The sequence below is a fragment of the Oenanthe melanoleuca genome, chromosome 9 (genome assembly GCF_029582105.1).
Source record: "Oenanthe melanoleuca isolate GR-GAL-2019-014 chromosome 9, OMel1.0, whole genome shotgun sequence".
In the NCBI taxonomy this organism is placed as follows: domain Eukaryota; kingdom Metazoa; phylum Chordata; class Aves; order Passeriformes; family Muscicapidae; genus Oenanthe; species Oenanthe melanoleuca.
The window spans coordinates 16,351,363-16,378,161 of record NC_079343.1 but is presented as its reverse complement, the minus strand read 5'-3'; the positions used below and the strand labels follow the sequence as shown (position 1 = coordinate 16,378,161).

At 39.5% G+C, this 26,799-nt stretch overlaps 1 protein-coding gene across 2 annotated transcripts; it reads right to left on the bottom strand.

The window, feature by feature from the left end:
* Positions 1-669: 669 nt before the first annotated feature.
* PRKCI (protein kinase C iota) lies at positions 670-26,405 on the bottom strand. Of its 2 annotated transcripts, XM_056499236.1 has the most exons (18): positions 26,187-26,405; positions 19,445-19,566; positions 14,925-15,014; positions 14,265-14,315; positions 12,986-13,071; positions 11,820-11,960; positions 10,914-10,968; positions 10,376-10,434; positions 9,729-9,905; positions 8,927-9,024; positions 7,881-7,967; positions 7,148-7,283; positions 6,565-6,652; positions 5,511-5,636; positions 5,328-5,407; positions 4,285-4,374; positions 3,889-4,004; positions 670-3,159 (listed from the first exon to the last, which is right to left on the bottom strand). In XM_056499236.1, the coding sequence occupies exons 1-18, from the start codon at positions 26,300-26,302 to the stop codon at positions 3,072-3,074; spliced, it is 1,806 nt and encodes a 601-aa protein (XP_056355211.1). In that variant the 5' UTR covers positions 26,303-26,405; the 3' UTR covers positions 670-3,071. The 2 variants fall into 2 exon arrangements, with proteins under 2 accessions (XP_056355211.1, XP_056355212.1); XM_056499237.1 differs by lacking the exons at positions 12,986-13,071; positions 19,445-19,566; positions 26,187-26,405.
* Positions 26,406-26,799: the final 394 nt, after the last annotated feature.

Here is a 26,799-nt window from a genome sequence, read left to right as displayed (position 1 = left end):
CATTGCCGACGCACACCCGTGCTAGCAGGCAAGACAAAATCTCTTTTAAAAAGATACTGAAATGCAGAAATTAAACCACTGCATCTGTGGCAGGGTATGAGCTAAGCGCCATCACCCTGTGTGTCAGAAATCTGAGAATGCAGGGGAGGAGTTGAAGAAACAAAGAAATAAATCATGCAGAAGTAAGTGCAGCAGACAAGAGCACTGCTCTGAACTCCAAATCCCAGCTCTGGCAGCTGAGATGACGTTGTATGAGTTCCAGCTGAAAAGAGGCCCTTGGATGAGCAGGCTAAAGTAGCATTTTGTATTTTCCTTTAAGATTTCTGTCTCTGTGCAGAGGACTGGTGCCTCACTGCTTTTGTCTCATCACTAGTGTTAGAAGGAAAGACAGAACCTACAAGGATGGTATTTTTCCAAAGGACAAGATGAGCATGAGGCTGGGGAATGATGCTGGAACAGAACCTGCATTCTCAGACATGTTTCACAAATGCAGGGTGAGAAAGGCATTTCTTTGGTTGCTGTGGCCTATCGCAGTGCCATTTTCCACAAGAAATGAAAATATTAGAACAAGGCTCCCATGGGATATGGATAATTTAAAAGGGTCAGATGATGATCCCAAGAAAAGATCAGCATTTCACAATATTTCTCTGAGATTTTAACACACAGAGGTCTAATATAAACGTTTTATTTAAAGTAAAAAGTGTGCACAAATAAAGGGAATGATTACACAACAACGTTCAAGACCATATTCCATATGAAACAGGAAAATAGTAGTGACAATATTAACTACCAGAGCACCCATAGGAATCCAACTTGTGTACAGAAAGGAGGTTACTCCACATAAATACATCATGCTTCTGATGCAGACACGTTCTCCAAAAACCAAAACCTACTGCACTGGACTGTTTACACCCAATGTCCCTTCTGAATATTTATGACAGTTGCTGTATGCTTAACAAAGAAAAATAACAGTTAATATCATGGCACTTTGGAGAAAATTAAAGTTAAAAAATGGATTTACAGTAATTTAAGATATTTGTCACTTTGCAACGTTCTTAATGGTTAGATATGTAAGTAGAAAAAGTATTTTTTCCATGATATTATAAAAAGAAAAATTAACTTTTGCTTTACTCTTTTGTAATGAATGGCAGAAATGTCCTTCCTTACATAAAGCCATTTCCCTTAACACCTCGTAAGAGATTATACCACTATAGAGACAAGGCTTTTCTTGTTTGCTTTAAATCAGGTTTAATATCAGTTATGCTGTGATATCTAAACTGATCATGTGGGTGCAGGAGTTGGAGGCTAAACAATCACCATTTTAAAACTGCATATAGAGCATTAGATGCTTTTTAAAGGAAGGCCCACTGATATTTTACATTTGAAAAGATGCAACTTGAATTTAAGGAAACCTCATTTTTAACAGTGAGGAGGTTCAACACTTCCCTGAAACTGAAGCCCCTCAAATCACTTCCCAGTTTTGGAAACCCAGTCCAATACTAGAGAGTTTCCTATTCACATTGCAAAGAAAAACATGAACTAAATCTCATACCATGACACCAGTGTGGATTTGTGCAATCTCTCTGCTTGCAGCTGACATGGAAGTGAACAGACATACAGCAGAAAACTTGTGCTATGAAATCAGTGTTGCCATACAAGGATTTTCACAAAAAGACACTGGTCAAGCAAAAGCCTACTAAAAGTTTCAGGTAATGTTTGCCAATGTGTGCTTACAGATCCTCAGATCTGCTTTCAGTGACACTTAGCTTCTCTTACGGCTCTTACATAACAGATTCCTTTCCTCAGTGTCTCTTAATCCCTTTTCCCCAAAATAATAATAAAAAAAGTGGTACATTTGGCATTTCTTCAGCCCAACACATTTATAACTATTGCTTTAGCATTAAAAATAAGAATTGTCTGTGCTGTATATTACACTGCTTACTAACATGAAATGTAAGAAACACACCTCATAGTTCTAGTTTGACCCATTCTTTCAATTGCTTTCCTTGAGCCTGCTACCAACATTTCAGGTTTGACTGTGTGTACAGATCACCATCCCTAAGGGCAGAAGTTAAGGGAGTTACTGTGGACAGCACCTACTTTTTCTCTAGATATGCTTTTTCCACTGGCAAAATGGAACTCATTCCCAGCAGTGTGGCAGTAAGTTAGAAAAGGAACCAATGCCTTTTCCAGGCTGTGGCTGTACCGTGTGCAGTTCTGATGCAGTTAAGACAGCAAGTACAAAAGCAATAAATAGTATGAGGTTCAGTATTAGCTGCCCATTACTGCTGATTTATGCTGAAAAGATTTTAACTTCTCAAAGAATTAACTGAATTCTTTCATTAAACTGACACCTGATGCCGTCTCCAACCTTTGCTGAAAGGGCTGGGCTAGAAAGGCACTCCTTGTATCAGTGTACAATTCCTAGTGTGAGTGTTGGAGCAAAGTCTACCAATTCTGATATGGAGTTAATAGTCTCCTTCAGGGTAGGATCAATATTTCCCACGAAAGCAGCCAGTCTTGACCTATTCAGTGTAAATATCTGCTCTCCTTGCTATCATTTCAGTCTGAAGGGCATGAACAAAGCTCTAATTTCTATGTCTAGGACAGGGAAATCAGATGTTCAGAGAGAAGAGATTTGGAACTACAGAAGTGATAAGTTCTTACTCATCTTGCTGGAAAATCTGAAATCCTTAAAGGATAATGTATTACATGACCTGATGCAATTTGTATTCATTAAGCACTGAAAACCTTTCCTTGCTCATAACACTGTACTGGCAAACTATACAGCCAGACCCTTTGTTCAGTCAGGAGCCCCAGAGACCAACTCCTGTATTAAAATTCAAATTTGGCAAAATTGTTAGAAAGTTCTAACATTTTAAATCTGGCAGCTGAAGGTTCAGCATAACAAACTGTCCTGGACAACAATCAATATAAAAAGAAAATTCACACTAGGTGGCAAGGGCAGGATGTTGAGTTACTCATTTTATGCAAGTGCATCCAAATGGAGAGATGTTTATCCATGCAGAAACAAATGGAGTAACAATTGGCACAGTTCAGAAATGGAGAATTCAGACACATTCCTCAGCTGACATCAAAAGAGGATTTATGTATTCAAAGCCTTCAAATTCAGACTGGTCAATCTTCTTCACAATATCACTATTAGGATTAAAAAACAGTCATTAGTTGAGCAAAATTAAAAAGATAACATTAACTGATAGTTTGACTTAAAATTTAAACCTGTTCAGTGGACTGCAATTGAGAAAATTTCCCTTCCCTCTTTTGTCCCTCTTTACCTTTACAGTTACCACTGGGTTTTTTAACCCCAATAATGGTACCAAAACACAAAACCCCTCAAAAGCAGCGACAGGGCTTCACTCACTCCCCACAAAGCAGTCTGCAAGGCTTGCAGTTTCAAAACTTGCCCTAAACAGTCAGTTTTGTAAGGACCTGAAAACATTAGGATGTGATAGATACTGCACCTGCATCAGCAACTTTTCTAAACTTTTTTTGTACAGTTTGCATTTAGAAAGGGATGAAGAAGATCAAGTCTGTAATCCAGCTTCCAAGATGCAGAGGTAACATTTAATATACACTGTTTACGTTTACATACTATGTGAATGTTATATACAACCCTAATAAAAATTACTAAAATGTGAACAGCAGTGGCTTAATCAAACTAGAAAGGTCCTTCCCTCCTCATCCCAAATCAGGGCCTCCTAAGAGTAAGTAGCCACAAATCCACTACCAAAATCAAGCACATTATCATGCATTTAAAAGCTTTTCAGCCAGGACAATCTCCCCTGACTACTAACAATATAAAATACCCACACAAGTAAGAAAAAGAATCTTCTCTTCTCTGAACTTCTAAAATTCTACATTACTTACTCATCATCTGGAGTGAGCTGCACAGGTTCATTGGTGAACTGGGAATCAAAGTTATCCAGACCAAATTCTCCAGATATGTTTGGTTTAAATGGAGGCACCACTTGCTTTTGCTCCATCTAAGAATAAACACACTTAGTCACACTGAGAATGAGTTACAACCTATTGAATTATTTTTAAACAAAGCTGGAAATTACTATTAGGTTTACTTTTTATACTTTGTAAAGTCATTCTAATAATCTACTGCACTTATTATGTGTAAAAGGGAATAAAGATTGTGTATTGTAATTCTGGTACAACATAAATTAAGAGCTTCATATTTTTGAGCTCTCTTAAGCTCCAAACAACTTTGTCACTGTATGCAAAGAACCTCAGCCAAGGCAGGGGGCATTCCCATACCAGATCCCAATCAACGTTGCGGAAGAAGGGATGGCCCTGGATATCTGCAAACCCTGTCTGAGGATGGCAGCCCAAGCGTTCCTTTGGATCCTGTGCAAGAAGAAAATATTTCTAAATGGATGCCACAGCCTACACATGAATAAAAAGCCAATGTTACAAATCCCATGAGAAATGAAACACCAGAGTTACAAGGAACACTGAACAACTAAATTAGCATTTTTTATTTTGGAAACTGCCCCAATTTACCCGATGAAATAGGGAGGAATATAAGGAAACCCTTAACTGAATTTTATATAAATGCCTATGTTGCTTTTCTTCATTTTTATCAGACTTGTTCAAATGTACCACAGATTTCAGAGCAGGCTCTGTTAGATAACTAATGAATTTGATTCTTTCCCCCCACCTTCCCTTGCTCTTCCCTGAACAGATTATGCCAGGAAATCACATTGGAGCAGTAACTGCAGTTCCTAGTAATTACTCTGGAAAAAAGCTTATTTTAACAAGACAATTCCATCTCCAGATACAAACATGCACACACTACCAGGGAGCTGTAACAGTGTGCAGTGAATGGTGTGACTTCCTTAGAATAATTTAACCAAATCGGGTTTCTCCTGTATTTCTTTCTTCCCACTCATGTAACACTCACTAAAAGCCAGCAGCAAGTGCTTGGACTCATCATCCACTACTACACATGCACCTTCTGAATCCCAAGCTAGAGAGCCCCCAGCAAGCAGTGAGCACATCCTGCCTCTGCATCTCCCTCCAGAACTCATCAGAAGCTGTCCAAGTGATTTGCTAAGCTGCTTCTCTCAGAACAAAACTAAACCTGGTAAGTTTGTTCAATTCTTCAGGTTAAAGAAATTGCTTGGAGCATTTCTATACCTTTCACTTTGGAATTTACTCATAATCCCAGCCTGAGAACCAGGAGCTTCAGATTTAAAGTATCTAAAACAGGGCCTCCAGCTCCATTGAAATTCTGCTTTAGGCTCTCACCTTTTCTACCCTGTTTTTGTATATGGCAAATAAAATACATCAGCTCTTACCTTGTTAAGGAAACTCTTTAGAACACCTGCTGCTTTCACAGAGAGGGATCGGGGAATTCGGATTTGTTTTTCCAAAATTACTGCAAGGAAACAAGGTTCCTGTCAGTCTTTGCATCTTTGAAGTTACTTTAAAGGTTTACTAGAAGCAAAGCACTGAAGTGTAGGGAGACTCATGCTACTTACCTTGGAAGAGATAATCCTCTGTGTTCTGATCAGGGTTGTCAGAACTCCCGACGATGTCGAACGGCGACCGGCCCGCCATCATCTCAAACATCAGAACACCAAGGGCCCACCAGTCCACGCTGAAGCCTAGAATTCAAGAGAGAAAACACCACTGCAGATACTTCACCACAAAAATACCAACACCTCTGGGGCTAAAAACAGAGAAGAACAAGTTCAAAAATGTAAGTATTCCCAGTATTTCCAATTAGCTGAATAAAGGAGAGATAACGACTGTAGCAGACATTACGTGGATCATTATGTACACAACAGGAGGAGATACTGTACAGAGGAAATGCAAAGAGGTTAAAGGTTGGTGTAAAGCCCTTAACAAAGGTTTAGATAATATTTAAGCCTAGTCATTACTAACCAAGAGTGCATAATCCAGGGTGGGAGATAAGGCCAAGGAGGAACTGTGTGAGTCTTAATAGTAGAAAGTCAGTCATTCATGGAACAAAGTATATCTCCCCTACTATTCACTGCTAAAGGAAATCTCAGTAGCCAGGCTGGGGCTGATACAGTCTGTCTGGCCTAGAAAGCTTTTGATAAGCAGCAGTATCTGAGGCCAGTATGAAAGAGACATTTGATTGAAATAAGACGGTAGATTAAAAAAAAAATATGTAAAGGGATATCTTCTATCTAGGCCTTTTGCAATGAATTTGTATCTAATCTATCATAGCTGCCAAACATAAAGCTCAAAAATAAAACACAATTCCAGACTGCAAGTATATCATCAGTAGTATCTAAAATAGTTATAAACAATAATAAATTTGGAAGACTCAAGCTATTCTTCAAGACTTTTCAAAAGAATCTAAAATGTACAATGCAGAATATCTCATTTGCTTCCTGTGATGTTTTTTACTCTTCCTTTGAAGGCTTTATTTACTTTTTCAGACAGGATGTTGAATTAAGACTGATCATGTGACAAATGGAGATTTTTACCTTCTAGTGTTTAAACAACTTCAATAAGAAGAGACAAGGTGAAAGTTATAAAGTAGCAGCAAGAAATTCCGTTTACCATAATCCTCTCCCCGGAGAATTTCAGGTGCAATATAGTTTGGAGTCCCACAGAATGTGCTGGTTGTGTCACCGGGCCTCAGACCCTCCTTTAGGAAAAGATGGGAAGAAAATATTTTACAGTTAACTGAAGATCCCACACTCCTCTGCTAAGAGCTTTCTTATGAATTAATTAAGTCTTGAATAACCAGCATTATGGCAATTCCATGGCAAAGTCAAAGCTGTGCTCCAGTGTCTTTCTAGTGACAAAAGTTTCCCAGAAGAAATGGGCAGTGCCACAGAATCCAAACAGGAGCAAGTGACTGATAATTCTAACTCTTCTGAAATCTGACTGTTTCAGCCAACCCCTCCCAGACAAGTTGATCCAGCAGCTTTATGAAAACAGAAACAGTACGTGTAAGTGTAGTCTGTGCACTCTGGCATTTGTGTTTTTCCACATGTGGAAGTGAAATGAATATACAGCCCACGTGCACTGTGTACAAAGAGAGATCTTAAAATTTCACTTTTTAAAGTGTCTGCATCTTTTAATTTATAACACTTTTTTAACTGTTGATTTTCCTGGTTAGCAAGAAACTACATCTTACCTTGCACATGCCATAATCTGTGAGTTTAATATGCCCTTCAGAATCTAGAAGCACATTATCCAGTTTTAAATCCCTGTAGATTATCCCTCGCTCATGTAAATAGTTCAATGCTAGACTGATTTCAGCAGAATAAAACCTAGTGTAGAAAGAAATACTGATTACTCAAGTAATCAAAACCCAAAGCACAACAACACAGTCTTGATAGTATGATATTTTCTATACATAATCCCAAGTACTCTATTTTTTTTCCACACAGAAGTGTCAAATTGCTTATAATCATACTAATGTTTCTATGCACTTCAAAAATTGTTTTTAGTTAATAGCAATGTCTCCTGCAATCATCCCTTTTATCTCACCATCTGAGATTAAGCATATGCACCAAAAACTCAGCATTTGCCTGGACAGCTGGTAGTGGTTGTTGTATGAGAAACACATTGATATCATTAGACATTAAAAAAAAATACCACAAAACTGTTTTGCTAGAAAAAAAATAGCAGACTGAAGTCATACAGAGTAATGCCAAGGCAAACAACATCTAAATGCTTCCTATTACAGCTCCTTCTTGAAACAAAAACACGGTGCCTTGCAGCACCAAAAGGAGGATGCAGTTTCACATTTCTTAAATCCTTAACATCTGGAGAGGATTTGCTGGCTCATCCCTCATAATCTCTGCACTGCTGTACTGTGTCAGAAAATCACTGTTTTGATGCAAGAAATCTGGAATGACACACACCTGGCATGTTCCTCTGGCAGCTTCCTCTGCCTCTGCATATGGAACATCAGATCTCCTCCATTGACATATTCTATAACAAAGAATAACCTGGAACACACAGGATTGTTACAAATGGCTGTGTGCACGGCTGAAAGAGGTGTGAGATGTTACAGGTCTGTTATAGAACAATGCCCACTCCACTCCTCCCATCTCTGGTTTCACCATTTTCCCCTCCTTTGAATAAATTCCTAAATTAAAAATCAAGTATACAAAGTTTCTCTAGATAAAGCCTTCATTACTAAAGGAATGTAAGTAATCCTTCCCGTATTTCTTCTCTATTACAGGTACTGCTTGTCATTACTACACACGTGACTGTACAGAGCCACAACAGTTTCTATGCACAAACCATAGAAAAAATTAAAAATCTAGTTTTCTGATCCTTTTAGTCTGCTTTGTTTGTGGTTAATACTAGAAGTATTACAAATACTCTTTCTTCTCACTTCCCTCCATTAGCTTGTCACCTTTTTGAAACAGCAGGGATACTGTTTAAATACACATTAACTGGATTTTATATGTACTTAAAGGTACTACTGTATAGAATAGAAAAATAATAATTGTCATCTCTATTACATGATTTTCCTTTGAAAACTCAGATTCTATTTTCTGAATCTTGCTCACAGATTCACCTTCAAAGAACCCAGGCAAGTTTGAGAGAATTACTCCTCAGTTTTCATACTTCAGATTGTCATCTCACCAAGGCTTTTTTTCCTTCCATTCTACATTCCCTTCTATCACATATGCTCAATCTTTTTTTTCCTACTAGCTGCACTTCTTCGCCTGTCCAGAACCCTTCCCACCACATCTATCAGTACTTTACATTCTTCTGCATTTTCCTCATCTGAAAACCTTAGATGCACATGGCATTTGGATCAAAAAATACTACAAAGATTTACAAAAAATTGACTTTGCTACTTAACGCTTTATGCTTTAAATGTAGGTCTTTGAGGTGCCTGATAGGAAGAAACGTTTTTAATAAGACTATTTTATTATGAATTAATGACTTTTACCTGCTTTCTGTCTGGAAGCAAGAGTGCAGCCCGACCAGAAAGGGATGATTTGAGGCCTGTTCAAAGACGTGTTTCTCTGTCTGAACCCAATCAATATCCTGTTTTTTGAAGAAAAGTGACATTCAGCAAAGGATTGTTGCACTTCTTAGGTCAAGAATTAATGACAATTAGCAGAAAAACATTAAAGGGATTTGCTGTCCTTGTTTTACTTGCAGGAAATTAAATATTCTATGGCTCTGAAATGTGAAGCAATAGCTGATAGCATACTTTTTATTTCCTGAATGTCCTCTACTCTTAGCCTCAGTGTGTAACCACCTTGGAAATGAAAACACACTGATCTATAAAAGATAAACCAGTGCAGGGAAAAGTAAAGTAGCACCAAGAAATGCGGAAGGTTTCAGTGGTAGACAGGAATAAATGCAAAAGCTCTTGGACAGCAAGCTACAGTCACTCCAATGTTTCCAGAGTAGCCTAAAGAAGCCCAAGAGAAATCCTCAGTAACAAGAGGTTTTAGTAGTTTAATAATGCAATTTCTGACACCGTTTCACAAATCACTGTGCAAAACTTGTTAAGATGGGGGTCAAGAAATTAAAGAAGATTTCTTTGTGACAAAAACCCAGACTTGAACATATGAAAATCTGACTCCACCTGGCCACCTGCCTTGTGAACCTCCTATAAAGCAGCACAAGAAACCACATGGAGAATTCTCACTGAGTGCTGCAGCCCAGACCTGGCTCCCACCTCATGGAGCACACTGGAGCTGTCTGGAAGAGCTGCCCAATTCACTGAGAACTCTGCCCACCTCATCATCGTTGACGAGCTCTTTCTTCACCACCTTCATGGCATAAATGCGCTCGGTTTTCTTCAGTCGAACCAGCAGCACTTTGGCATAGCTGCCCCTTCCAATGACCCGCAGCAAATCAAAATCCTGCAGGCCCAGACTGGAAGAAGCTTTGCCACTTTCCCTGATGCTCATTGCCTGTGGGTGAAGATGCACTGAAATGAGGAAGCAGCCTTGCCAGTGTCAGCAACTGCAAAAGTCAGCATTTAAAATAACATTTCAAAATTAATATAAACAAGCAATTCAATTAACACTTGTTATCTTAAGACTGTACAGTCCCAGAAAGGAATGTGCTAGGAAACAAAGGAGGTAAAGGAGACTTGGCAGAGAAGAAACAAACCAAACTGGGAGAATTTGGAACACTTTCTAAATCAAAGCACTTCTCATCTCAAGGTACAATATAAAGCAGTGTGCAAGCCACACATGCAGGCATCTCAGGAGCAACCCAAATGTGCCCTTGTGCTAATTTTCAGTTTGTGGCAAATTAAACTACTAAAATCCTGAAATTGAGACACACAGGCCTTAACAGCTCTGAAGAACCTCATAGGTTCCTTCCAACTTCAGATACTCTGTGATTCTACATAGTTAGCTTGGATAAGATATTTTACCTCTTTTTCTTCACCAACATGGTCCAGGCTCTCATGACTCGAGGGATTGTATGGTATCACTGGAGGTGCAAGAAACATTTATTAGACACAACACGAGAGGATTTTCTTCTGCCTTAAAATTTCCCCAATCAGAGAAACACAGTTTAAATGCTTCTATTGCAAATATTCAAAACTAATAGAATTGCATAAGAACCATCACTCTGATTGCCACAAGAATAAACACGTTTGGCCACCACTCCAGCAGAAGCTCTGCTAATGCTGTTAACGGTTTCGCTTGGGGTTTTTTTGCTTGGTCACAGCATTTGAAATACTCAACTTATTAAATGTAACTAACAGCATAAATTCTTCTTTGTTTAGTCAAGTTTCTGAAACTGGTAAGATGTGGAAAACTGGAATTTTTATATTTATATCCCCCTTAGCATTAAGAAGCTGTCTTGCTTTTCTTATATCATGAAAAGGGTTTTAAAAATAATTTTACTTCAAAGTTCACTTTTCAGCAACTTACAGTAATTTAAAGAAAAAGAACTCTTGATCTTACCTGTTTCTACATTATCTGAATGCACTGATGATGGATCCATAGGCATTATTGGCTCCTGCAAACATACATAGCATTTTTGTAATAGACTGTCCAACTGTCAGGCACATTATTTTAGAGACAAAAAATGAAATGACCCCTGAGGAATATAATTTAGCTACTTTTAAACTTGATTAGTCAACATAGTTACTAAAACCTACACAATTAAATAAACAACTGCACTCTTTATTTTCCCTATTTTCTGGAAGTCATGACATGTTTCCAGAAGCTGCAGAAGTGACAACCTGGTCCAAAAGAGAAAGAAATACAGCAGATGAGAAGAGAGATAGAAAAACTCAAGTCCTTCAGTGGTATATATATATTAGTCAAAAGAATTCCCAAAATATAGACTTGAAGCTGACTGCTTTATTAAACCAGGAACAGTAATAATCTGTTTTTCTCGGGACCTAAGAACTGAAGATGATTGAATTTCTTGGGAGCAAAGTCAAAATTTCTGCTCTTCATATTCCTCTGCTGTAAATGGGAAATAATCCAATAATCTATCAGATATTTAGAGAATTTACTCCACCTATGCATTTTGAAGATGTAAAATAGCATGTACATATGTACATGCTATGCAACGTCCCTGTGAAGGATGGGATAAATGCCCCTTACATACTTATATGTGACAAGGGAAATAATGTCAGATGTGCAGATCAGACTCCTGTCTTGCTATAATTTGCAATTTTGCTCAGTGAATCCCAAACTTTCTTGCAAAAGTCACGGTAACCATAACAATGATGTTTCAACAACTGTGATTATTTGGCTGCAGTTTGAAAACCAGCGGTTTAAAATGGGGTGGGGGAGTTATTTGTTTGATTGGTTGGTTGCTGCTTTTTTGAGATAATTTATCAGGTCAGTTTTACTTACTGGCTGTAGTGTGTGTCGGCCACATTCAGTGTTGACAAGTTTGTGACACTTCTTGTGAACGAGGAGTTTGCAGTTGATGCACTTGTAGCCCTGGCGGCCCAGGCCCCATATCCGGTCAGTGCAGATGGCACAGTGAGCTCTCTGCAATCAGAAACCAACAAACTCCTTAAAGAGCAAAACTGAAGAATAAACTCATCCAGCCACATTTGCATTAACCAAGCTCATCTCCTCAATTCTCTGGAGGTGAGTCCTCACAGAGGAAAGCAGGAGAGCAGAAGCCTCAACACCTTAAACAACCAGACAATGCAAATGGGAAGATCACCACTCACTGAAGGACAGTCACAAAACAACTCCAAAGATCCATGAAAACAGGGTGCCTATGGAGGCAAGAGTGGAAACTGATTTAACTGTGGTACCTTGACAGCCTTTAACCCAGGTGAGGTCAAAAAAACAACAAAAAAGCTGAAGTTAGACATGAGGATGCTCAAGATGAAGTTTAGTGGAGACGATCTCAAGCATTAAGCACACAATACACTAAGCTTGGAGAAGAAGGAAAGATTATTGAAGCTGTCAAGAGGCCTGATTTACTCAAATAATTTGGGTTTGGTATTTGCTGTTGTTGTTTTTAAACACAGCAAAGCCTTCTTGGTCCTTAGCTAATTATATCTGACCCTTGCTTCCTGAAAACATTCTGAATTTGTTATTTTCAGTCTATTACATGGCACCAGAAACAGGCTGCCTGGAGAAACATCTCAGCTTTCTCCTTTAAAAGTCATGAAAGAAAAGTCTGTGCATCATAAGCAAGTTCAGACCATTTTACTCCCAGAAGTTAAAAAACTGAAAATCTACCTTTAGCCATCTAATACATTCCAGTTTGCCCTCTGGGAAGTGAAGATTTTAAGGGAACACAGGAACTTTGACATTATGCTTTCAGAGTATATATAAAGTGAATTGTAAACAATTTGTTTGGTTTTTTTTTCTGTTTCAAGTTCCTGATGATTTAATATTGCATAAATTTCCTGAAGATACAGGATTACCACAAGTGTATAGACAAACAACAAAAATGAGACTAAAACTACCTGGCAACTTTACAAGGCAGTGGCATCACCATTATGAAAATAAGACATCCCTGTACCATGGCTTTAAGCACCCAACAAGAGTCTCACCCTGTTAAATCGTTTGGCTTGGAAAGTGTGACCATTTGCACAATAGAGCTTTCGCCACCGGCGGGCGCCTCGGCGATAAATGGACTCTAAGAGGAAAAACACAGGATTATATCCAGACAAATACAAACACAGAACTACAACATCTTCTCCTGGAGGTTGCTGTGTGGAGTAACTTGCAGAGTATAGTTTCACTCCTGCACCTTACAGAAAAAGAGGAATGTTCCAAGTATCTTTTCTTTTTTTTTTTTTTATAAGTTTGAAGTAGAGCGTCCTGATCAACTCAAAGTTAACTCTGATTTTTCTAAAGTTTATGTCAAGAGAAGGTAAACTGTCCAAACAATACAAGCACTTGTCTGCAAAGTATACACATAGCTCAACTTGGGGAGAAGCTGTGGGGAAGAGCAAGGAGGAAGGAAGGTGAATTGGGAGCATGTCCTGATTATAAGATTGCTTGACAAATCCTCCAGTGTTTTAAATCCACAAATATTTAAATAATAGCTGCCACTATTATTTTTTCCATTTTTTTAACAATTACTTTATGTTTCATTACTTGAGGCATGAAAGAAACCAAAACTGAAAACTAAGATATGAAAAACTACACTCTACACTGAGCTGTAAATCTCTTGCTGATTTAGACTGCAACTTCATTTTTCAGATAACCAGCATTACTCATTCTGCCCAAGTTAACTTTCAAACATGCACATTTAGATTGGCTTGGTGAGAGGCTTGGATACTAAGCTGACAGATGCTTGTGTGCATAACACACATACACACTCTCTTTTATAAAACTTTAAGACTGGGGAGAAATTACCTCTTTAATGTCTAGAATATTAGTTAACACAATAGAGATTTTTGGAGAATCTTCCTGATAGCACCTAAACATCAATTTAAAGTTAATTAACCACAGATCTGTAAATAGTGACACAACAAGTTGTTATTATTGGTTACTAGCCTCTGCTCATAATTGTCAGCCAGCAATCTGGCAACTCCCCAAAAGGCAGGAATAGGATAAAAAACTGCCATGATTGAAGAGGCAAAAGCAAGGAAAGCAGAGTGACATGGGTGGTTAACAGGAATGTGAAATGCTTATTAACAGTGATTCAGAAGTGACAAACATTCAGTTCAGAAACACTTCCTATTCCTTCTAAATATTTGATGCATACAGATTTGCATTATTAAGATTTCTAAGTGTGGGATACTAAACCAAAGAACATCAAAATCTGCTAAAAAGGAAATCTGAACTGATTTTCTATATTTCTTGGCTGAAATGCCTACTTACTATCTTCTCCTGGACAAGGCATGCCAGGCCGCTCTGGGACACAAGGAAATACTGCAAGAAAGACATGAACTTCTGATTAGCTTTCATTTCAGATAGAAAATAAGTTTTTGGGTTAAATGCAACACTCCTGAAAGGCATTTAACCATCAAGAGAACAGCACTGACTGCACTTCACCAAAACCTTCCTTGAGAACGGATGAGCTGCAAATCACCACAAACCCCTTTTGCTGGGCATAGCAGTGACATACATGAGCAACACACATAAAAAGCAGAATAAATGAAGCTAATTCTTAAAGACAGTTAACTAGAAAAAGTAATAATTTTGGTTTCTCATGTAGCCAATCTTCACAGCTGGTCAAGATGTCCAAATACCAGAAATGTTTTATATGACAGTGTCCTAACAGTTACATAGGATGTTAACTATGTAAGTTTTTGTGGTTTTTTCACAATTTATTTAGCTTCAAGTAATACTACCCATCTTTTTCCCCCCTAATTTAATAAAGAGCTAAAAGCACAGTGAATGGTCATCAGCATCCCTTGACAGGATGGCCACAGGCCTGAGGGGAGAAGGGTGTGAAAGGCACAGGAATGGAAGGTAAGAATTCCATTCATTCACAGGTACAAACACGAGCAGCAGTAAATTTCAGTACATTTCACCCACCATGGATCAGAAGCTCTGAATCCTTGTTTAGCTCATACAACCGAAAGGCCTCTTCCAACTCCAGCTGAGAGGAAACTGTACATGGATCTCCTGTGGAAAGAAAACAGATATTCAATAGTTTTTCTTCCACACCTAGTTCCCTCACAGTTGGTTCCAGGATAATTATTGTAGAAAAAATCCAATATTCTCAAATGTGGTAGTATTTATTTTAACACTGTTCAAAGAGTACATCTGAAAACAGAGTCATATTGAGTTCTTTCAGGGATAATAAAAATATGGGATATTCCCAAGAGTCAAGCAGATCATAAGAACAAAACAACATTGCTACAAGCACGGTTACACATTATTTCAGTTCAGGAGGTGCAGGCTATATTCCAGCACCTAAAACCTTCTAAGACTACCTTTTATTTCATGGATTTTTAACTGGAACTGGGCTAATTATATTTTCACAGCTGCTTCAGCACTGCCAAGACTTGCACCAGGAACTCCAAAAGCAGCTAGAATGTGAGTCTCTCTTCAAACCTCATGGAAACTTCTGACAAATTAAGTAATCTAAGTGCAACACCCTTTTTTTCTGATTTGTAATTACTACTTTCATACTCACACAATTATTTGAAATAAAATCCCCTAAAGAAAGGACACCAAGACAGAGGAAAGGTGGGAGTTGGCTGGCCTTGTTTTATTTTTTCTAATAAAAATACTGGAGTTTTGTTAACCATTTGTGATGGCACAGACTAAATTACACGCCAAATCCTTGAGATAAAGTTTCTCAAACATAACTTTATCATGTGTTTTCTTTGGTGTCTGATGCAGATTAGCAACATTATATAAAAATTAGTCCCCTGAAAGCATAAGCCTCTTCAAAAATAATACCGTAACTGAAACATTTTTAAAACAATGTTGAATCTCAATCATCACTGCCCCAAAGAAAAAAATACTTCTAGTTATTAGCTTAACTTGTCCCTCCCTCCTTCATCTATACAAGATGTTCTGTGCAAGAGCAAGGGATTCATCTCTGCCTGCTCCAGCATGAGAAGTTCATTTTTAGTCCAAATCCCATACAACAAGTCTGCCTTCCCATATTTCCAATTTTTAACAGAAATACTACTTTCCATGTCTTTAAGTGGCAAACTGGTTATGGGCAAGCAAACTGGAGGAAGGCAGAATAACTTCCATCCTGGCTAAACTGGATCTAGTCTGCAAGTTTTACTGTTTTGTGTCCTCAGTCAATAACATGGTTAGAAAGTTCACAAGCAACAGACCATTAACTATTATCTTTGTGTTTTATACTGCAAGGTACCTAAATTAATACAGCCATTACTACAGCTTTTCAGTATAACCACACACCCAACAGCAGGAGGTATTTCAACTCACCCCACAAAAGTTTTTCCAGAGAATTAGTTTTGTTTCTAGTGTATCACAATGCTTTTGTTTCCAATGTATGTTCCTCCAGAATATGAAGGACGTGGACCTGTCGGAGCCAGCCCAGAGGAGGTCACTGAGTTGATTAAAGGGATGGAGGACTCAGCTATGAGGAAAGGCTGGGAGAGTTGGGATTGCTCAGCCTGGAGAAGCTTTGGGGTGACCTAATTGTGGCCTTCCAGAACCTGAAAGAGCTGACAAGGAAGGTGAAGAGAGACTGTCTGCAAGGGATGGAGTGACAGGACAGGGGAATGGCTTCACACTGGCAGGGAGCAGGTTTAGATTGGATACTGGGAAAAAATTCTTCCCTGTGAGAGTGGTGAGGCCCTGGCACAGGGTGCCCACAGAAGCTGTGGCTGCCCCATCTCTGGAAGTGTCCAAGGCCAGAAAACATGGGGCTTTGGGCAACCTGGGATAGTGGAAGGTGTTCCTGCTCATGGCAGGGGGTGGAATGAGATGAGCTTTAAGGTCCTTTCAACCCAAGCCATTCTGTGGTTCTATGTATTCTACGCTATTGCTAAAATATAAATAACAAATGTAAATGATCCATTTTCGGTGCTCTGTCTTTATTGTTTCCTGCACACCAAAATCCTCCAAGTAAATCTTTAAAGCCACCAGTCATTTTCCACCAAACCACTTCCCCCTACAGCTGGACACCTGGACACCACAGTGCCCACCCATGGTACAAACTTACACTGTGCAGAGCAGGGTGGGAGGAGAAGGAACAATTGTATTTACTCAGACTCACTATAAGAATCAACAAACCAGTTTTTCTGCATTTGCTTCTGACACCTGTGCAAACAGTTCTGTGTTTCCTTTTGGCAGAAGCAAAAGAGGGTCTCAAGAATAAGCAAACTCAGAACAGGAGGTTTACAGGCATCTCTCTCAACAGGCTTGAGTAGTATAAATTTTGCAGTCAAAGACAGTTGGGATACATAGGAAAATATTTACTTTTAAGTTATATAGTGAGAAGCAACAGACTGAAGATACACACAGTGTCCATCCCACAGCATGTTTCAGAAGGCAGAGTGAAGTTGAACTGATTATATATGGGAAAAAAAATAGTCTAAAATCAAATCAAGTTCATTCTATTTTCCAGTTGTATCTGAAGATTTTGGAATGAATCAACTCGATTAATTTATATCTGCCTCTGTGTGCCATTACCTCTATGAAATCAGAGTAGTTACATATGAAGCCCTCATCTTGCAAAGGCATTTACTATATGACAAATCAGAACCTTAGTGTCCAGGTAAATCGAGTTTAGTCAGAAAGCAGTGATGCCCCAGACCTCTTATCTTCTCTCAGACTATAAAAATCTTGAGTAATAGTGTAACAGCACTATTACTCTACAGCACAGACATTTCCTCATGCTACTGTTAAACAGTGAACTTCAGTTTTGGTGAAGAGGATGTGACACAGGAATTTTCCAGTAAACCAAAACAGGTTTCTAGAAAGAATATCAGCTGAAAACATTACAGAGTGGTGCTGAGAGAAGAGACAGGGAGCTTGGCAAGAAGCCATGCATTGTACATGCAAGAATTATTCACAATAAAGATGGGAGGATTTGCTTTAAACACATTCCTCATTGGCAGATTAACTTCTTCTCCACTGACATTAAACTGTAAGTCAATGATTAAAGCAAACATGGATTGCTTGTGAAAATCAAATCCTACACATGAAAATAGTTCAGGCAAACCGTAACCATTTTTTTTTTAATAAACATATCTCTAAATTAAAGAGCAGAAATCGAGAATGAACAAATTGTGGCTTCAAGTAAATTACTGAATCAGTACAAAATGTTTATTAAAAAAATGTATCTATTTCCTGCTATGACTGACACTGCAGACTCCTCCACTGCAGTGAGGAGTCCATTATCCTCCTGATGATAAAACAACACAACCAGCCTATTATAAAGTAAATGTTCAACTCCCAGTAGCTCAGCTGTACAATTCAGTCATAAACACTGTTCATTTTAATGTACTGCGTCTGCCTGGTATAAATAACTTGGGAATGACAAAGAGAAGAAAAAACCTCACCTGATCAGACTCCCAAGACCACGCAATCTTCAACACAACTACCTAGAGGGCACTTCCAAAAAATCAACTTTGCTCCACGTTTAGCTTTAGACTCTGAATAAACTGGCAGTAGCCCAATTTGAAACGGGAGAAAACAGTTCCATAAGCACCATTTATGCTGATGGCTGCATACAAACACCAACCACAGCCAACAAATCACTGCACACTGCAGCCTTTTATGTACTGCATCAGCTAAAATAACTCCACAGCAATCTCATAATTCAGAGGGCTCTTCGTTGTGGCTGTAGCTCAAAACCTGCGTGTGGAATGAACTAATTCCACTGAGAAAACAGAACCTACAAATAACCTTTAAAAAAAATTATTACTGTACACACACAGCTCAGTGGATGGCATCTGTTAACAGGGAAAACAAACTCTGCACTTTTTTCATCCAAGGTAAACTTTAAGATGGATAATGCAAGCACTAGAGATGAGTTCTCAGTCAAGGCTGTCACTGCACTTTGACGAAAAGTTACTACATGCCTTTAGTATTTGGAAAAAAAATTATTATTGGCTATGTGTTAACACACTTTAGGTTGCTAAAGAAACAGCTGATAATAACACTTGAGATATAACTTTTTTTGTTATGCATACAACTCTACATTACATAGAACTATACATTAAATTATATCAATATTTTAGATAAATTCTGCAATTTGTATAACTTAATGTCTATTTAACTCTTTCAAAAATATAAGATACAAAGGGAATCTTCATCAGTATAAAGGAATACTTTCTGTTGCCTTCATAAGAAATCCTAACACTGAATTAACATTTTCATAACATTAACATAGTCACTGAGGTCTTGTTTGGTTTATAAAGTCAGAGAGCAAGCTACACACTAAGCAGAGTGAAACAAATACCTCTTCATTAAGGTCTACTTAAGAAGGCATTGGATAACTTATTTTTGGAGTCAGATTCTATGTTTTACAAGCTTATCTTATGAAGGCAGAGGGAAATAAAAAGATGAAAGGAAAAGAAAAGCTGGAAAGTTGAGCAATGTATTGATGGGCACTGATTTACCTTCTTCATCAATCCATTTCATGGTGAAAAGCTGCTCGTTGTCAAAGGAGCACATGTCTCGAACTTCACTGCACAGTCCCTCGAAGGAGATGGAAGGCTCAAAATAGGTTATCATGATGTCCCTGGGAAAGAGAAAAATAAACTTCAGAAACTATTCCACAAAACATAACACTGATCATCATCTCTTACACCTTCCATATACTGCTAATATTGACCCCATCCCTGATGCAGCTCCATCTAAAATGTTAAAGTAAAATAAAGTACCTAAGTTCCCTTCTTATAGCAAAGTCAGGCTCCAAGTGATTCTTATAACTTGACATTTAATCCTCCAGGTATCTGCTTAAAAAAACCTCAGATTTTATGCCCAAGTAACTATGAAGTGAGTTGCAGTAGACATTAACCACACAGAGAAATTAGATCTCTTACACTAGTGGAAACTCAAGAATTAAATGCTGCAAATGTTTGAATAATGTTCAAAACATATTTCTTGTTTTACTTCCTCTTTAACAGTATGTGTTAAACACATACATCTACTCCAACTAAATTTTGATTGTGCAGATGTTATGAAAAATTAATGACAAATACTAAAGAGATTTTCTAGCAGACTTGGGGGCATGTACAAATATTCAAAGTGCCTTTAAAAAAAGAGTGGTGCTACACAGAATTAAGGGGAAGGCTGACAGCCATATACTTACCATTGAAATGTACTGCTTTACTGTTATGCAGAATGGGTATTTCTGTGATAATTAAAAGTGAGTTAACTTGGTTTTAACATGTTAACAAAAAATGTTGGCACATAATGCTGGCTGGGCCTTAAAGGGAACAGGTGACAAGGCTCAGACCCTTAACCAAAGGAGCTGGGAGGCACAGTTAGAGGAAGGCTATTTACAACACACTCCTCAAACATAACATAAAAGCTCCATGTTTGAGCTACAAGGTTAATCTTCCCATAAAAACCTCACCCAGCTGGATTTGCTCCAGTGGGTGCCAGCACCCAGGCCTGTTTGGGGGACCTAAAAAAGATAACTGAAGCAAAAAAGTTTTTACCTGGTCAGAAACTCCATCAAGGCCTACCAGACTGAAGTGTACGTATGCAACAAGTTAAATATCTTTAAATCACTGTGAGCATGGGCAGATTGAGATCAAGAAGGTGACTTAACACAAAATGCTGTGGCTGTGGAACCGGAAAAATGCTCAGGAGGGGCAGAGAGCACACAAAAACCAAACTGCTTGCCTAAGGCTCCTCTGAGAGCAGCAGCAGGAATAAAACCAACTGGCAATTTCTAAGCATTGTGGAAGAACAGCAAGCCTGCTTCTGGACTTATGAGCATCAGCTGGGTTAGGCTTAGTTAGGGGACAGACTCCAGCAAATACAGCAGACATATGCCCAGGATAAACACAACATCTCTTCAATAATCTGAATAAAGCAGTCAAAAAGCTGCTAAGTGATTTGGTAGAGGAATGGCTCCTGTTCTTTCCACGTGAGAGAAAATGCAAAGCAAACAACAACTGGACCCTGGTATTTAGACACAGCACAGTCATTTAGAGCAAACGGGGCTTTATCTGAAATCCCAAATCACATCCTTCCAACACAGCAAGGTCTCCCTTTGCATCTTGTATGGAAACAGCAGCTGGGAACCCAATACCAATGAGGCAGATCTGACAACCTGTTACTGTCACAGACACATGGGCAGCCACCACACAGCAAGCCTGTATTAGGAGGCAAAGCCTTAACCTGTATTTCCTGTTTTTCCGGGAAGGAAATAAGGCACTGCTTACTTAGCAGCTCCACTAAGTTTACCATCCCTTCATTGATTCACACTTTACCACAGATATATACACTGTGGAATATGTTCTTAAAAAAAATAGTTCTGAAGAGTGCTGAGAAGCCAAAGTATTTATATTTATATATATTTACATTGCAGGGGTTTCTGGGATTGAACTAGTCACTAGAGAGTTTGTTAAATGATTATTACTGCCAGAACAGCAGAAAGTTACAGACCACATTTTCTGAGACTGTAATCACTGATGCTTCAGCAAAAACTGAGTATTAAATTATATATACATTAGCAAAGTCTGTTCAGCACATTTTCATATATGATGATTCAAGTTCACTAAAATAGATTTAACTGTACTGCAGTTAAATAGGAAAAATCACGATGTTAAGATGTACTGAACCAGCCTTGGAATCTCTTAGTATCCCTAAAGTAGAAGTTGGTACCAACTGAAAAAAATCTCTTACTACTTGTTGGTACCTTTAAGCATCAAACCAGTTTCCCTTCAGAAAAAAGGAGAATTTAAGCATATTCTTTAAATTACTACTCTAATATCTCTAGCAGGACAGGTATCAAACAGCTACCAAATAATCTGAGACATCTCTTCTGCTATAGCAGACACTAATCAGTCTTTCAGAGAACTCTAGCCAATAACAATATAAAAAGTGAAAAATTATGTCAAGTAAGTTCCACAAGCAATATCTATGTAACACAGGAACGGAAAGGTTACAGGTTTATTTTGCTTTATTTTGCCATTTGAACTCCACTGACGACCCTGACATTTCCTGCTGACACAGGTCTTACTTTCACTATGGTTCCCTTGTCACACCTTTGTACCTCTACTCTTCTTGCCCTAACATAGCACTGATGATGCCTTCATCAGGAAAAAGCTGGATTCACTCAAGACAAGAAGTTAAATTTTATTGAGAAAACATGAGCAGGAAACATCAAATATACAAGACAATACTTGTCCTGAATTACTTTCACTGAAAAAGCTATCACTTTATCTTTCATAAATATTAATAAAGATCATTTATTCACACTACTAGAAGGCCTGAGTCAATATCCTGCAAATATCAGAATCAGTAAAACATAAATCATAGGAAGACTGAGAAAAGGCAAAAGGTAAACCTAAACACACTAGGGAACACATTTTAAATACATCTAAAAGACCATATTGTCCACCTTTCCTGAGATCAAACAGCCTTCCTCACTTCCTTTTATAAATCATCCAAGAGTTGTAATGTCCTTTAACCAAAACAATTAAAAAAAAAAAAGGACAATCTAATACAAAAACTCCAAAGCGAACAATTAAAAGCAAACAATTAAAACACAATTCAATATCTGTACCTCATTTTTCACTCTGATCTTAAACCCCTGTAAGAACAGACACTACTGCTTTAGAATTTTCCACCTGCAGCCTCATATATCCCATATTATGTATGGGGAAATGTACAGATACATTATACATGTTACCTACATATCCACATGTGTCACACACCTGGGCCAGTCATTAAGGCTTTTGAAAAGGTCTAATTAGAGCTCACTGCAATGATCCCCCCCAGGACTCCTGGGGAATTCTGCTGTGTCAGTGTCATTTCTGTACCATGAGGTGCAGTCACTGCCATTCACAACCATTTAAAGCATTGCTTTCCCCTGTGCATGTCTCTTTTTTTGGAAAAAAAAACATATAATCAGAAAGCTAAATCAATATTGAAACAGCAAGAAGGTGGGAAAATGTATTCACAGACTTAGTCCAAAGTTTTCTTAAGCTGAACACTCTCCTATGAAGAACTTGATTGTTCATAGAAGACACTGTGCTGAAGAATTGATCAAAAAGTGCCCAAGATAAAGAAAAATAAAAAGAAATTATGCAAGATTTCAAGAATTTTTAAGAAATTAATTCCCTGGAAATCTTTATGAAGGTACATTTTGATTTTACAATTAAAATTTCTTTTCTCCTCACACTTTTTCACTCATATAGCTAAAGTAATTAAGTAATTAAAATTAAGAAAAGAAGCAGGTTTAACACGTATCATGAGAGGACTGTCAGGCGTGTTCTTCACTTGAACCAAATCAAACTGAAGATGAGGAAAGCATTAGTATCTACTCCTTTTTTATATAAAAATCTAACCTACATTGCAGCCTACACAGCTAAAACCAGCATAAAATCTATGTCAGGCACTGAAAGAATACATACTAGCAGTTCTAATCGTGACAGAAAAATTGTTATTATAGCTGTTTGGTTTTGCTTCTTTTTAAAATCATCGTGAATTCTACAGCATTCCTTGAGCACAAGCAGTGAATTATTCCTACCTGTTCTCTACTCCTACAATGTATGTATGAATGATGTAACAACTTCTTGCACCGACCTGACAAAAAACATCTCCAGCAAATGAGGTAAGACAAAAGGCAAACTTTGAATATCATCACAGAGCTGAAATGGTTGCAATTACAAATGCTGATCAGTGCCATACACTGGGAGCTGCTACACTTTGTTATTGCATCAACAAAAATCCACCTTTGGAGTAACACACTGAATTCCTAAAAACCCTCTCAGGAATCTCTGTTACACATACTGCACAGATCACAGTAACTCTTTAAAATACGTAATGCTATTTTAAGAATTTTAAACAACCAATCCTGTGTGGAAGATAAGCTTAACTGAGAGAGGGAAATACCTGGAAAAACTCAACTTAATGTCCTAATTCCCAAGTCTCTGGGAATTCCCCATCCCCTTATTCTCATGATCTGTGATCATTTTTAGGAAAATTTTCCAACTTGTTTTAACATATTTCATGAATTTAAGATAAAGAGTTACCAGTTCACGGTTCAATGAAACAAAGACTCTTCAAAGGGTCCTGTGTGAAGTCTTTGTCTTTGCTTGAGAAAAGCAATTGGGCTCCTGGCCAGACACAGCTGAGTTTTGGGGATTCAGGCTCGGCTCTTTGCCCTAGGCAAGTATCCCGACTATCAGATTCTCAAACGTTTCAAGAACAAATCTGTGCTTCTAAGTGGCTGGGTTGGGTTGGCTTGGTGGTTTTTTGTTTCTTTTTCTCTTTAACCAGAAACTCTTTTTGGAAGATGAAAAGACCTTCCCAGCCAGACTTTCCTAATAAATTCTACAACCCACTTAAATGCTTCCATTAAAAGGAAATTAGGAGAGATTAACGCTTCCTGATTAACACTGTTTCCCATTAATTCCTCGATCCAGCCCTGAGACAGTTTATATGAAGAACAGGGGAAAAGCTGCCTTTGGTATCAGCATTCAGTCCTCAGTTTCCAAGTCATTTCAGGATAAGTGCAGGTAAAATGTTTGGCTTTGATATCCACTCAATAGTGCAAGTCTGAGAAGGGACTTGAGATTTTTTTGTTCTAAGAAAGTGGAGAGAATAATTTGCTTATATCTCTAAATAAATCATGACTAAGGCATTCAGCTTGTTAGTTTGCTGGTATTCACAATGGTTAACCAACACCCTCTATGACTCAATGCCATTATTAAACTGATAACTGCATTAGAAGATAAAAAGTCAGTGCACAGGACTCAAAAGAAACATTCCAGAGCCTGTGAAATTATTACCAGAGTCATGAGCCAGCAATCCTGTCCAGTGTAACAGATTTTTTACTTACTCCCACAACTCTGGGCTGCTTCCTCCCTGTTCTTGCCCCACAGCCTCCCTGTGCTAATGCAAGAATCCATGTGATTGCATGTGGAAATGATCAAGATTAAAACTGACCCAGCAGAAGAAAAAATAAATGGTTTTGACCCAGAAGAGTTGCTATTTTAGTTCAGTCTGATCAAATGAATACCTCTACCAGCTGATAGCCAGGGGCATCTTTGCTTCCTCAAGAAAAAGTGGATGAAAGGGACTGTGAAACAAAGAGCTCAGAATTTCACCTACTTTGACAGTGTCTCACATATCCTTTAAGCCACAGACTGTGCCAGTCTCTACAGGAACTTCTACAGACTTCTGTCAAGAAAAGCCCCAAAGGAGACACAAGCCAGCACCAAACACAGCACCAAATACCAAATGCTCAGAGAAGTTTCTATACCTCTCCTTAAAACTACACAGCTAGAGATACTAGAGAGTAAATACGGAAAACGTAATACACCTCTTCTTGTGCTTAACACATACAACTGGAAGGAAGCTATCAAGGGCACTGTGGTCACACTTAATCCAAAAATGCAACCTACATTGTTTTCTGCTTAGATCACCTCCCGTCAAACTTAATGGCCCAATGAACCACTGGCAACCCTTACACTGAAACTTATTAAATCCTGTAACTGTTACTATTTAATAGGGGGCTATGAACCCAAGGCAGAACGTTTCTTTTGCTTTATGTGTTATTGCTGGAAAGCCACTGAATCAGGCCCACAAAACTCAGATTTCCATTTTGCAGACATCTAGTATTTTGGGGTTCTTTTAACAGCACAAGCATCTAGGTTACCATTCACAGACTCCCCTGGAAATCACTCGGTCCCTGGCAAACAGCCTAAAAACATGAAACAAATTTTCATACAAACATCCTCTTCCTCTGGTCCTGAACACCACTTACCATAGAAAGACCAGGACCAAAGCTGGATCCCGAACAACTAAATGCGACTTTTGGCGTGTGTTATGAAGGAATACATACTTATTACTGGCAGCCAGGGCCTGGGGGTGAAGGGAAGCAGGGTGAGAAGGGCAAAGACTGTTCAGGCACATCCTTATTCACCGGGACGGCCATCCAGGAGAAAGGAGGATCCGAGCTCCCCCCTAAACCCTGACACCAGTCCAGCACTTGACATCCATTTCAGCACGGCCGGTTGGTCGTGAAGTGTTTTTCCCTCCTCCCGTACAAGTCAGAGGATACCCAGCAGTATCCCCGGTAGCCCGTCCGGGGGAGCCCGTGCCGAACACCCGCGGCGCCGCTTCGGACGCTGCTCTCCGCCCGGCCGTTCCCAGGCGCTCGGCGCCCGCACTCACCCCTTGTAGTAGGCTTTCACCCGGACCTGGTGGGCGCCGTCCCCGCCGAGGCTGCCCCCGAGGCCGCCCGGAGCCGACATGGTGCTGCCGGCGCCGCCGTCCCGCTGCGTCGGCATCGCCCCCGAGCCGGGCCGGGGGAGCCGCAGACTCGCAGCGGGGGAGCCGCAGGCTCGGGCCGGGCCGGGGCGGCGGCTGCGCGACCCCCGCGCCTCCAGCGCGCCCCGCCCGCGCCGGGCGGCACCACGCGCGGGGGCGGGAGGAGACCGCGCAGAAGCGGTGGCGAGAGGGAGCGCGGAGCTGCGCGGGAGGGCAGCGCCGGATTTCCCCCGGAGGGGCGGAGAAGCCGCCCCGAAAGCGGCTGGGCAGCAGCTCTGCCGCTCTGGAATGCGGGTGTCAGTCCCGTGCACGTCCCCCCGCGCTCTACATGGGCTCTCTCCGACGGGACTCCACACCTGTGGAGCGGGATGCTCCACGCCGCTACAGAGGGGGGGCAGCGGCGGCGGCGGCACCCAGGTAACCGGCAGCCCCGTAGCGGAGCCCACGCAGCGGCCGCTCCCGGTCAGACGGGTGCGAGCGCGCACGCAGGTCCCTGCGCTCCCGCCGCCGCATCCGG

Excerpts from the sequence above, each read along its gene's own strand:
- PRKCI (XM_056499236.1), bottom strand. The coding sequence starts at position 26,302 with ATGCCGACGCAGCGGGACGGCGGCGCCGGCAGCACCATGTCGGCTCCG. Across the intron at positions 15,015-19,444 it reads GAAATGGATTGATGAAGAAG|GAGATCCATGTACAGTTTCC; the intron begins GTAAATCAGTGC and ends TTCTTTCCACAG. Across the intron at positions 4,005-4,284 it reads GCAACGTTGATTGGGATCTG|ATGGAGCAAAAGCAAGTGGT; the intron begins GTATGGGAATGC and ends GTTTATTCTTAG.